The 14,376-nt window shown below is 37.4% G+C and overlaps 1 protein-coding gene across 2 annotated transcripts in view; it reads right to left on the reverse strand.

Annotated features, from left to right (window-relative positions):
* ARMH3 (armadillo like helical domain containing 3) overlaps positions 1 to 14,376 on the reverse strand; it is a 161,244-nt gene that overhangs the window by 87,285 nt on the left and 59,583 nt on the right. For both annotated transcript variants that reach the window (XM_058187855.1, XM_058187854.1), the window contains 3 exons: positions 13,576 to 13,658; positions 9,374 to 9,500; positions 6,174 to 6,249 (listed from right to left, as the gene is read on the reverse strand). In XM_058187855.1, the coding sequence (XP_058043838.1) occupies positions 6,174 to 6,249; positions 9,374 to 9,500; positions 13,576 to 13,658 (286 nt within the window). The remainder of the gene's footprint in view (positions 1 to 6,173; positions 6,250 to 9,373; positions 9,501 to 13,575; positions 13,659 to 14,376) is intronic.

Here is a 14,376-nt window from a genome sequence, read left to right on the forward strand (position 1 = left end):
TGAGCTGATATTTACATGGCAAATCATCGCTTAACATAGATGATTTGAGAAAGGGCACTGCAAGTGTAGCACAGCCAAGTCTAAATGGAAGCTTCAACTGCAAAGAAAGAGGTTTGTTTCATTGGCCAAGTTTATGAGATAGACCAGTGGGGTGTATACTTTAAACTATCAATTAATAAACTGTTATGAGATTAGATTGCCAGGTGTTTGGGATGCAGTGGCGCAGTGGCTAAGATGCTGAGCTTGTCAATCAAAAGGTTGGCAGTTCAGCGTTTCGAATCCCTACTGCCACGTAACAGGGTGAGCTCCCGTTACCTGTCCCAGCTTCTGCCAACCTAGAAGTTTGAAAGCACGTAAAAAATGCAAGTAGAAAAATAGGGACCACCTTTGGTGAGAAGGTAACAGCGTTCTGTGTGCCTCTAGCATTCAGTCATGCTGGCCACATGAGCATGGAGATGTCTTCGGACAGTGCTGACTCCAAAGCTTTGAACGGAGATGCGCATCACCCCCTAGAGTCAGGAACGACTAGCAAGGGGAACCTTTACCTTTACCTTACAGTAGGTATTAATTTAGTCCTGACTTCAATCCTATGCTCTCACAGGGGTACACACACACGAGTTGGTGTTTCAACCAACTACCGTAATTAGTGCAATATTACTCTTGGGCTTGCCATGATAGTTCCATAGTATCTCCAGAGGAAATTTTGAGAACTTTTAAAATAATATATCAAATATTTATCTGGAGAGCAAACAACCAGCAAATCCCAGAAGTGTTGGCTAGATTGGATAATGGAAAAAAAACCATCCTAGAAGTAGACAGTAACAAGCCAATATTATCAACACATATATATGCATTAAATCACCAGGACCTGAATTTGATCCAAGATAGACTTGATTTTAGTATATTGTCATGACTAGGCCTTCAATTAGATCTGTTATTCACTTTCCTCCCATAGTTTCAGTAAGTGGAAAAAACTTGTTTGGGAACCAACACTTAAGTCCTAGTCTATTTCAGAGCTTCTCTCAAAAGAAAATTTTGGATTTGACTAACAGAAGTACATGTAACTTGTGTGGCTAAATAAGGCAGTGAGATTAACTGTTCCTTCTGTTCTCTAATCAAAGCAGAGAAAGAATACATTTCTATTTCAACTTCTTAGGAACTGAATTATAGAAACCTCTCATTATCCTTTAGACAAGAAAATAAAATACAGGAAAAAAGAAAAGATTTTGACTTTTTTCTGACAAACTATATTAAATTTCATGTCCGCAAACTAGAAAACTTGTGAAAATACCTATTTATCAATGTTCTGGTTCATTCCCAGTGCCAGGTCATAAAGTTGTTTTGTTTAGTGTGTTACATTAATTTTGCATTTATGGCAGAGCTGATTGCTAAGCTTATTCAACAAAGACTAATTTTTAAAATCCCTGGTTTGGGATTATATGCAATACCTCTTGAGAAGCACACCTTCTATTTTTAGCAAATGAGAAAAAGCATTTCAAAGTAGCTCAAAAACAGGACAGGCTGAATATTCATTAACTTCTTAAAATATTAATTAGATATGTTCAGCTTTGTCTCTAAACACAGGAGAACCAGTAATGTCGCCTATTGGATACTATGTCCATTATAGTACTCAGTAATATGCAGACACAACTGATTATTTAAACTGGGAATTCACTGTAAATGCAATATAAATTCATTGATCTTCACCACATTGTTTGTTGAACCATCGTATTTATTACATGTTTTCTGGTTAGATGAAATTCCTGTATGCAGTAAAGACTACATATTAAAGGTTTTTGTTTTCTATTTTTAAGCATAGCACTATTTTAAGAATAGCACTAAATCATATATTGAGGTAACCAAATGGATGCAAAATATATATTTAGATTTTTAAAGTTTTTTTTAAAAGGAAACTCTATAGCTTATTGGCAAACTTTTACACTTTGGTTTTAGTATTAACAAAATTAAAGAATGTAAGAAAATTAGCACTGACACAGAATGTCAATGAGAAAAAATGAGAATAAGATAATTGTGAAGCAATAAGCAACAAGAACCAATTTTCAGTTAATATTACCATTATATTTAAAATGTAGAGCTGTATAAGTATTTTCTCATATCCAACAGAAACAGGATAAAATGACTTGCTATATTAGTAGGAAAAAAGAACTCAAATAATAGATTATTAAACATGAAATAATACCCAATGGCCAATGAAATTTAAACTAATTTTCTTAAAAAATAATAGAAAGCATATTTGTATTACCTATAACACTGGAGGAATATTGACCTAACACAAGCAAGCCAAAAAATAAAAAAAATTATCTGTGTCTGCAGAAGCAATATGGAATCAGTAGCTCAGTTTTGCAAAACCAGCCAGGGAAAGTCTAATATAATCTAAAGAGCACTGAAATAGAGAATTTGATCCCTTTGTTAGTAGGACAGGCAAGATAAGGAGGTCATAATAAATTCTGCCCTAATGGCAGAAGCAATGACCTGCAGGTGATATTATATTATTTTGCTGCTTTAAATTAATTTCAGAGTAATGAATGAATATAACCTCACCACTCATTTTTTTTAAGTGAGGGGATAAATATAAGGCAGACCTCATCACCAAAATGCAGTTTCTATTTCCATTTTAATATTAGAAACAATTAAGTCGATATAATTTCCTAATGAGATCTACGACAGGTATTGGTCCTTAACTTATTTAGCTTATTTCTTCTAGGATGATTTGCCTTATTTGGAATGGTTGGGCTGAGAGTTCTATATGCTAAGTCCTTAGGTGGACTGTTTTCTTGAGCTCTTCTCATAGTAATGGATTTTTAGTCAGGAGATCTGGTATTCAGAGTCTAGAACAATTTACTGCCTCTCGTGTGCTGCCACCAGCTCACCCCAGCTGATTTGGTCTAGGACAACTCACCGCGGGAGAATGCCAGAGATGAAGGGAACCTCCTCCTCCTCCTCCTCCTTTGCAAAGGCTTCAAGAAATGTTATGATTTAAAACTTGAGTTAGGATTTGGGAGTTCATGGGCATGGTCCATGCCCACAAAAGGTATTTAAAGCGGGGGGGGGGTTGTCTGTGGCGAAGAAAAGGTTGAGAACCACTGTAATAAGCAACAGACTTTGCTCCAGACATCCACTCATTAGGACAACCAGAAACTTGCTGGATAACAACTTCAATCTGCTTCAGGCCTTGATATAAGAATGGTTCTCTATTTCTCCTCCAGAGTGTCATAACATTCCCTGCTTACAGTTGAACTAAAAGGTTTCAACCTATTCCGTAAATCCTGGTCAATCCTTATTAAGATTGGGACTCAGCACAGCAGGTGTGCTAGTCTCCTCCATAAATGCGGAAATCTCTCCTTTTCAGAATGTAGTTGTGGTGCTCCAAAGCAGACAGTCAAATATTTTGTGGAACAGTGCCCTCTAAGCGCATAGCAGGGAAACCCCAGAGACTTTCTGTATGCAACTCCATCATCTATCAACTATATAAATAGTCTACCTTTGAATTTGTAAATGGAATAAATAATTTCATATTCGCTCAATGAAAATAAAATTGTGAGTTGCTTTTTAACATTTTTTGCCAGGTGGTTAAATATTAGAAACTATAGTAACTGCAGAATTTAAATGTATTAGTAGCAACTGCTTTATTCAAAAGAACTAAGAATCAACTCTTACATGCACAAATAGCATCTACTTATTCTATCTTGCAACATGAAAACCACATACAATCAGAATCTGTTAATTCAAAAAAATCATAGATGAAAATCAAGTTCTCATTCAAATTACATTAAGCAGTTAATTGTTACTGTGGTGGTGATAGCAATTAGATTCCTGATGTAGAATGAAAAGAATTGGGCATAATGCTCAAATTAGCATTTTACACTATTAAAAGATCTATCCTTTACTAATGAATTGTGGGTGGGGGGGAAAGTGCCGTATATCTTTAATGTCTGCTTCCCCATTGTAAATAAATGTCAGTGAAACTACTATAGAGAGGAAATAGCATCTAGACTGTTTTTTTGAACAGTCCTCTGGCAAACATCCTTAACTTTGCTTTGACTCCCTATTCTAGGAACATTTCCATGGAAAGGTTCTGCTTTGATCTTGGCATACGCTAGCAAATACTTTACAATCACTCAGCACCTTTTATTGTATACAAGGACGCACATTAAACAGTTGATTGCCCTCTGCCAACATGAACACTTTCTTAAACCCCTACAGTTAATTATTGTGCTTCTTTTTTATGCTTTTTATATAGCTTGACTACTATAGTACATTTTTCTTACATTCCATCGTGTCCAATTTTCAGAAATTTCCAGGCAAGTCCCTGCAATTTTCTTCGCATGGTTTCCTCAGAAATGGTTTGCTATTGCTTCCTTCCTAGGGCTGAGAGAAACTGACTAGCCCAAGGTCACCCAGCTGGCTTTGTGCCCAATGCAAGACAAGAACTCATGGTCTCCTGATTTCTAGCCTGATACCTTAACCATTACACCAAATTCATTCTCACTGTGATTCTTAGCCTTGTGTTTTTAAATTTTGGAGCTAGGTTAAGCTAAGCAATTAATAGTGGTTGACATAATTAGTATTTCTGTCCTAAAACATTCTTGTTCTACATCCTTCTCCTCTCAATTCTCCACCTACTTTCCCTCTATATGTCTGGAAGGAACAAAGATCCACTTCCCCTTTCTCTGGTCTCAAAGAGTCAGATGAGGGAGAAATTCTTCTTCTCTGTGGAGATTGGCCTTCTTCCAAAGTCAAAGCAAAAATTGTTGGCAACTTCCCTTCCCCTTCAGATAGATGCCTGATGATGCAGTTTCTTTCAATCTATCTCTATCGCTCTCTTCTTGACCAATTCTACCTGTCTTACCCCACCCCAATAAATCCCCAATCTTCCCAGGAGCAGAATCACTGGCAGTTGTAAAAATGTCATTATGTGGCTTTGGATTGCAAAGACATTGTAACTGGAAATGGTGAATATGGAAACCTTACATGCATATAATTCACTGCCTCACAGAAACATTTAGTATCCAGAGAGTCCTTTCCAATAAATCAGCTTTTTAAACCCAGTCATCCTATGCTGAATCCAAAAAGCATTTTATCTCAAGTTGTTCCTTGCCATGTCTCAGGATGGGAAATGGTGGCAGAGATAAGATGTGTTAAGGGGAATGAAACAGTGTAAAAGCAAGTGCATTTTCAGAATAACCAAAAGCTGCAATCAAATGCTGCTTGTGTAACTGTGAGGAATCCAATACACTTGGCATCTAGCTTGACTGAGAACACATGGTGTATAAACACACAAAATAAATATAAAAATGATAGTGTAAACAGATGAAAATCACATGTGATCCCCTGGGGAAAGGAGGAACTTCCAGTTAGTGATGATTCGCAGAGTACTTTCAGGTAGATTTGCTAGATCTACTGCTCTTTTACGGATGTGTTGAGCCATAAATTTATCTTTTCAATGTTTATGACCATAATAAATATTTATTTGATTTGATTATCTCTCCAAAGTGAAAGGACTGAGAATAACAGAGTGACACTATTAGCCACTGTTGGACTAAAAGAATGACAACTGATTTCATTCATAAGCAAATGCTGTCACAGGAAAAAGTTCTAGCCAATTGTCTTGTGGGTTACTATAGCAACAAAGATATTGCTCTGAGGTATCCTCCTTCTTGGATACATAAATGTATGGCTCAACAGCTATTTAAGAAGCAGCTAAATTATTCAGAGGCCACCTACAAATAGTTTGCTAAGCATCACATCTGAAAAGTTTTGTGTATTCTTCAGGAATGTGTCTGATTTCGGGATATAACATAGTAACATATGACCATTATGAAAGAGTCACATGAATTATTATGTTCCAATTTGCTGCAAGCAAATTGGCAATACTAGTTACCAGTTTTTTTTACAAAAAAACACAAAAAAAACCCCTCAGCTCTCAAACTATTAGCCAAGATACTTGCTAATAAGGAGAAGTATGTAGCCATTTATTCACATTTTAAATTACAGAAAATAAACATAATGTTATATGCATACAATGTTATCTTTCACTTATCTCAACCTGAATTGAAAAATCTAAAATGTGCCTTGTTTTTTAAAAAATTGTAAAAATGAAAGAGCATGGAGTTAAAAGAAAAAATATGCAATGTTTTTTTCCCCTTTCTTACCGTATGTTGACCAATGCATGAGTCACCTTACTGGCTGGCTCCTTCCACTGGCCAGCATTAGTAGAAAGCCTCAGAACTGAAAGAAAGAAAAAATATTCGGTGATACCTATTTGAATGCAGTTCAAGAGTTTCCAATTTTTTGTGGCTTGGGACTGCATTTCCTCCTACCCCATTTTTTTTTAACTGTCTCAGCATTCACAGCGACAAGGCAATATGATATGTTATTATTGGAGAAGATGGGGACAGGATATTCAATCTTTTATACTTTATGGACAATTGGATGGGAAGAGACCTGGCATTTAAAAGTAACTAAGACAACCTGTGCCGTGTTGGGTCATCATTTCAGAGATATTTCTTTACTTAAACTGAGAAACAAAATCACTAGGATAGGTCATTGGTAGTATGAGTAAGTTCCAACTTCCTGCCCGCTTCCCCATTTTCCTTGTGGAAATCTGGCAAGCAGAATCATAAATCTTCTTTCCTCCCTCCCTCCCAGGGAGGTAAGTGGCTGATGCTGGATGGCAGAGAGACTGGCTTAGAAACTGTCACAGAATGTTGAAAATGATCATCTCTCAGCAGCCAGTAGCACTGAAGCAGCCACCCCTTTCCCAAATTTCATTCCCTCAGGACTCAGGGGTTCCAGATTTTGTACACATTGTCTAAGTTAGTCTATTTGAGGTACCTTGGTTCATATAATTGTTGCCCAATGATGGACCATTTTGCCCAATTAAAGGTTATGATGATAGTTTTAATAGAATACAGATGGTGTCTTAAGGCTATTGAAGTTTTAATATACTATTTTCTTCGGTTTCTTGTTAAATAGCAGAAAATTGTGATGATAGCTTTGCTGGCTAATGTCAGAAACACATTCTTGGAAACTTCAGGAACAATAAAAAAAATGTAACATTCGGATTCATGTGTATTTTGTGTATTGTCCATCTCCAATATGAATACATACATTCATAGAAAAACACTTAATATACAGATCTTATCTCTTGCCAAATACATCTGGATACATAAAACCCAATGCATGCTTTCTATGCTACATGTAAAAGACAAGATTGTTGAAAATATACAGTAGTTTATTAAATTAGTTATTAAGCTACTATCTTCTTAATAATCTAAGTTAGAGGAACCATATTTTTCTTTAAACTGGCATACAGATTCCTTGGCAGCAATGGGAAGCGAGTTACAGAATTCTTAACTTCCACTGTGCCCTACCATAGTATTTCAACATCCCCATACAAATACTTCTAAACTGACTTAGAATTCTCAGTGAATTGAAGGAGGTGCAATGGGAAGTACGAAGATAGTAGTGTACATAGAACATAGAATCATAAGGCTGGAAGAGGCCTTGGAGGTCTTCTAGTCTAACCTCCTCCTCAAGGCAGGAGACCTTATACCATATCAGTCAAATAGTTGTCCAGTCTATTTTTGAAAACTTTCATAACTCCGGGAGGTAAACTATTCCATTAATTAATTGAACAGAAAATTTCTCCTTACTTCTAGGTTGGATTTCTCTTTAACAGCTTTCCATCCATTATTTCTTGTTTATTTCTGCCTTCTGGTGCTTTGGAGAATATGTCAATCCCTTTTCTATGATTTCCTTCAAGTACAGTTATCATATCCCTCCTAATCTTTCCCTTTGATAGGCTAGACATATCTAGCTCTCTCAACTGTTCATCATATGATTTAGCCTACACACCTATGTCATCTTTGTTGCTCTTCTCTGCACACTTTCTAGGGTCTCAACCAGTGGTGAAATCAAAAAATTTTTACTACCGGTTCTGTGGGCGTGGCTTGGTGGGCGTGGTGTGGCTTGGTGGGCATGGCAGGGGAAGGATACCGCAAAATCTCTATTCCCACCCCATTCCTGGGGGGAAGGATATTGCAAAATCTCCATTCCCACCCCATTTTGGGGCCAGCTAGTGGTGGTATTTGCCGGTTCTCAGAACTGCTCAAAATTTCTGCTACCGTTTTTCCAGAACCTGCTGGATTTCACCCCGATCTCAACATCTTTTTTGTATCATGAGGAGAATTGTACAAAGTATTCCAAGTGTGACCTCACTAGTGGTATTATCACTTCTCGGGATCTTGATATTTACTATATAAATGAAAGAAGGACAGATGGGGTGATGACTTTTATATGCATGAGTGCAAATGGGGGATAGGACTGTACATCAGAGAATTACCGGTCAAAAAGAAGAGAAAGAGAAAAGGATTTATCATACGTTTATAGCTTTGGCCTCCATTAAGAAAATCCAGTTCTCCAATTACAGAAAAACTGCCCCCCCTCCAGAGGTGGGTTTCAGCAGCTTCTGACCAGTTCCGGAGAACAGGTAACAGAAATTTTGAATAGTTCGGAGAACCGGTAGTAAAAATTCTGACTGGCCCCCGCCATCAATTCTCTGCTTCCCAAGTCCCAGCTGATTGGGGAGGGAGTGGAGATTTTACGGTATCCTTCCCTGCCACGCCCACCAAGACATGCCACACCCACAGAACCCACCACTACCCCCCTCCCTTGTAGCAATATATTATTTCTGAATAGCATTGTTTTTCTGCCTTTCCAATTTACATAAGCTGTTTTCTGGACTACATTTCTTTGAAGCACTGACCTGGTTCCATGCTCTATGTCCTTTGGAGACAATTTCTTACTGTGCTTTCATCAGAATAAGATGAAAATACAACTTCCTGTTTTCATTTCATGTTTACAATGAGGCTTCCCTGCAGCTAAATAGTTCTCGGAGCTTGGCTTACTCTCTGATCTGAGATTAAGGCGTAGTTTCCCAACTGGGATAATTCTACACATGCCAAATAGGATCATCCTAAATGTGTTTAGGTGTGTTCTTGTTACTATTTAATTATTATATGCCAGGAGACAACAGCAAGCATACTTCACATGCAGCAGCCATATCAGTGTGCTAGGTCACTGATGACCTAGCACTCTGATCCCTTGACTATATTATTTATATATTACTATATTATTTACTATTTATATAAACTTAAGGAAGAGCCATTTTTAAACATCTCTTTAGCCTGGAATATCTTTTAAAGGATTATTTCACAATCATGTATTAAAGGTTAATTAAAATTATATGACAAACATGTATTGAAAGGCAATCATATATTATTATTTGCTGTTAGCCACACTTATACAAATGTTACATTAACATAAAGTCAAGTTACCTAACGCTACTTACCCATGGAATATAGGTTATCAAAACTCTGGTGCATCCTGATTATTTCATAATATAGCTCATCGTAGCTGCTAGGAGTTGGAAGAAAGGTATCTCCATAAGTGATGAACATATTAAACAGGTTTATCACCTTAAAAAAAGATTATAGGCATTACTGAATAAAAATACATTCATTTTATTATTTAATCAAACAGAAATAGGAATTCTCTGGGCAAATTAAAAGGTTATTAAATAAATAAAATTACTAACTCATCTAAACCAATATATCCTAACGTTAAAAGTATTAAAGCGATCACTTAGCTTTCATATCTAAAAAACATACTTTCTTTCCCTGACAAATTCATCAAAACCTGACTGTTATTAAGCAAGTGAAAACTACAGTCACCCATGACAACAGTGAGAGCAAATATCATTCACCAAAAAGGCAAATTTGCATTGTTGAATGTGTACCAGCTTAAAAGTAAAATGAAATCATTAAAAAAAACAGGCAAGCTGTTTCTATATATTCAAGAGTTACTTAAGGGACATACAATTATGTAAAAGCATAAATCAAAAGCCAAAATTAAAGAAATTTCAAAATGTCAAGAAAAACATCTAAGAACAGTTGTACCCTTATTGTCAATTGTGTGGGAAACAAATGGAAAGAAAGATAATCCGTTTCTTCAACTCTCTAATTTTCTCTGGATCTCCCAGACTACACATGGCCCCTAAGCTTCTGAAATTCCCTCATTGTAGAATTACTGTACATGAGTGGCTATTTTCCACCATTTTAATTCTAGTAAGCACTTTAGAAGAGGAAAGTTTGGAGCTTAAGCATCTCTGCTGTGAAATTAAAAAATTAAAAAATACCTCCACTGTCAGCAATAAATAGAAATATTTCAAGGGAAAAAAATAAAATGACATTCTCCAATTTGCTACTCTTCAAAGTGTACCTTCTTGGCTGCCCAGTTATGAAACATTTGGATTTTCAGGCTAGCAATCAATATTTTAAAGGCAAATCACTGCAATATGCTTTTTCTTCATTTACAAGCCCCAAACAGAATTCCAAGTCTGTCTAGAGCAGGGGTGTCAAACTTGTATCATGTCGTCACATGATGTATTGCAACTTTCCCCCCTTTGCTAAAACAGGGATGGGCATGGCCAGTGCATGATGCACCTGGCCTCTGGGCTATGAGTTTGACATCCTTGGCCTAGAGCCATGAAGATCATTCCTACTAGCACATGAAGAAGTATTGGAATATTTTTTAATGGGTTCCAATTGTGAAACATAAAAAACACAGGTCTCCATAATATGGCACTCAATTCAGTACATATTAAAACATTTCTTCCTCTATATACATTCCCAAAAATATCTGGAGGGAATATTCATGACTTGAACAGCAATGACTGATGTTTTTTTCTTCCTTTCTGTTTTCCTTTGGTTCGATTCGGTTTGGTTTGGTTGTCATTGTTCTTTTGTGTTGCACTGTTATTGTTCTTTGTTTTTAAATATTTTAACAACTGTAAACTGCCCAGACTTGCTGGGAGTCGGGGGAATATAAATATAATAAATTATTACTCGACTTTAAACCATCTATATGGGACTCATATAAGTACTATAATAGAGAACACAGGTTCCTAAACTGAACTAAAATAAGATAAAATGTAAAGTAATATTCTTAATCTGGTTTTGCCCAGGATTTGTATGTATCTATGCATGTGCTTTATTAATCTCATCACTCCAGAGCCTCTACAAAGTGTACAATATAATAAAAATAAAACTGTAAGCAATAATAAATAAATGTGGCATGATTCTTCCTCCAGCAGCTAATCAACTAAGGCCTTCCAGAAATCCAGGTTTTAGCTATTTTGAGATAAGCCATTCTTTTCACAAAGGTAAACTGTTCTAAAGGATGGAATCAGTCACTAAAAATACCCATCTCTGTGCCCCATCCTGTAAAACATCCTGATAGGAGGGGGCCTTTAGCAGGCCCTCCCTATTCATGCAGAGACAATTTACTTGGGAAAATTATTTCTAGGATACTCAGATCCCAAAAGCTCCTTGAGAAACTTGGAATCAGTAACCAATGCAGCTCTATCAGCAGCGGAATAACATCGCAGTATATTGGGGCTGCCCAGTAAGCACATGGCCACTGCATTTTGTTTGCATTATTTGAAATTTCTTCAAGGATAGGCCCATTAGAGTTTTCATATATATATTTTATTAGTTAATGAAAGAGAGCCCCATTAGAATGAGTTGCAATAATTCAGTACAAGGAGATAAGGGTGTACATAACCCAGGGGTGAAATCTAAAAATTTTCCCTACCGGTTCTGTGGGCGTGGCTTAATTGGTGGGCGTGGCTTGGTGGTCAGATGGCTTGGTGGGCGTGGCCAATAACAATAAATAATAAAAATAATAAACAAAGTATAAAAAAACAATAAGAGGTACCAAAAACCAACTTTCACACTTTACACACACACAACACAACACAACTGACTCACACACAATGTAAAAGCAGATATTTTATTTTATCTTTTTTTTTTATTATTTATTTTATATTATTTTATATTATTTTATTTTATTTTATTATTTTATTTTATTTTGGACTTCAAATCCCAGAGTTCCTCAGTCAGCAAAGCCAGCCAGTTGATCACCGAGGAAATAGATTAGCAGAATAGATTGATTCTGTCTGGGCTGAAACTGAAACTGCCTTCCGGCTGGAAAGAGAGCCATGCGTTCATCAGTAATCAGGTAAGTGCCTTAGAATCTCTACTTTTACTTGTAGAAAACATGTTTTCTACAAGTAAGAGTACAAGTAAGGTTCTGCTGTTTTTTACTTTTAAAGGCCTGTTTCGGCTGAAGCAAAACCAGCTTTTAAAAGTAAAAAAAAAAAAAACCTCTGCAGATGGTGCGTCTCAGCAGAGGCGGGGGGGGCAGGGCCAGGGATTTTTGCTACCGGTCCTCCGAACCAGCAGCTGACATCGCTACCGGATCACGCGATCCTGTCCGATCCGGGAGCATTTCACCCCTGACATAACCTTATTGTCGTGTCCCACTCCTCCGCTGACAGCTGGGTCAGGGAAATCCGAATCAGGCTTGCCTCTGCAGCTCTGCCCAAAGTCCTAGCAAAGTCCTCAGAGCAGGCAGGAGACCAGTAAGTGACTTCAGCAAGATAAGTTCGACTTTTGCCTGACTCAGAGACTGCCAGAAAGTAGATCCTTTATATAGGCCATGGGGTGTGGCTCCATGACTCAGCACTCATTAAGGCCTGCCCCTCCCTTCCCTCTGTTGCCTCCGCCTATCCAATCTTCTGATGCGAGGGTCACACCAATCAGCTGTTGGTAATAAACCCTCCTCAGGCTCACATGCTGTGGAGGAGGGGGAGGGGTCTAGCTGCTCCGTTTGCCTGGGCATGGAGTCAGGGCTGGGGCAGGGAAATTCTCCTTCTTCTGCAGTTTGTGTGGGCATGGAGCCAGGACTGGGACCGGGAGGCATACATTCCTCAGTGTTCGGGAGCAGGTAAGAAGGCCCCGGCTGCTCTGAGGGCGGGCAAGACACAACACTTATCTTGTTCTGGCTGAGACATTATACCAACTGCACTGGACAAAGGCTAGCCGAACCCATATATCCAGAAGGATCCCTGGATTGTGAGTCTGGTCTTTCAGGGTGAAGCAGAAATCCATCAAGTGCCAAGGTTGATATCATTCCAGGATCAGTTGACTACTGAACCAGCAACCATTCTATCTTCACTGGGTTTGAGTCTGAGCTGATTTCTCCCCATCTATTTAGGCCATGGAAGCCTCCATACTTTCCCCCCATTTTCCATTTAAATTGTGGCAGCATAGTAGGGTATTGTCAACATACTGATAATAACACATTCGATGCCAGCAGCTTCATGTAGATGTTAAAAGGTTCCCTTAAAAATAAAATAAAATCAAGAGTTGTTTATAAGCCATGGTGGCACATTGGTTAGAATGCAGTACTGCAGGCTACTTCTGCTGATCACTGGCTGCTATCAGTTTGGCAGTTCGGGTCTCACCGGCTCAAGATTGGCTCAGCCTTCCATCCTTCCAAGATTGGTAAAATGAGGACCCAGATTGTTGGGGGAAATATGTTGACTCTGTAAACCGCTTAGAGAGGGCTATAAAGCACAGTGAAGCAGTATATAAGTGCTATTGCTATTGCTATCCTTGGTACGGTTCATTTCTTTCCATAGATACTCACCATCAGAGCTAAGGTAAAGATGTTATGTTTTGCCAGCAAAACTGTTTCATTAGACATGAGGAACTTCAACAGATTAATCAGAGCTAAAGGAAGAATTTAAAAAAATAAATACAGTTTTATTCGCATAAACCAATACTTATAACCAATGTAAATAAGAAACTGAATTTCGCTAATTAAAAACCTATACTTCACAGGCAAGAAAACTTCTGTTTTAATTCATTAATAAAAACAGGGATTTTTCCTGTTACTGATCACTTTAAGTAGGAACAAGAGTATGAAAAATGAATTGTTTTCAACACAAAAATCAACAAATCAATATTAGATGTCACTTTTGCTGATGGTACACAAAGCAGAACCAAGTGCGGTTCAATTTGTAACAGCTTGGCTAGGTTCATTTAGTGTATTATATTTATTTGGATACAATACATGTTATGTCAAGTTACTTAGGACAGGATAGATCACTTTGGATTCATGATCTCAGAAGCATTGCCTGCGGACCAAAGTACGGTATATTAACACCCTTGATTATGTATCTTCTTTTAAATTTCTTTTCAGCTAAATAGAGTAACCAAGGTAGTAAAACTTGGGAACACAAATAGTTTGAGGCGAAAATGTATATCTGACAGCACTATTACAATCACAAAATAAAGTAGAAAATAATTTTCGAACAAAGGCATTTATATTTTACTTGAAGTTTCTGAATATGTGAACTTTAGACTGAACATTTTCAGTTCTTAATAAGGAAATTCGGGTCCAAAGCACACATTTCACAGGTAGAAAGTTAAAACTGTCCAGTTTAAG

The sequence above is a fragment of the Ahaetulla prasina genome, chromosome 6 (assembly GCF_028640845.1).
Source record: "Ahaetulla prasina isolate Xishuangbanna chromosome 6, ASM2864084v1, whole genome shotgun sequence".
Taxonomy (NCBI): domain Eukaryota; kingdom Metazoa; phylum Chordata; class Lepidosauria; order Squamata; family Colubridae; genus Ahaetulla; species Ahaetulla prasina.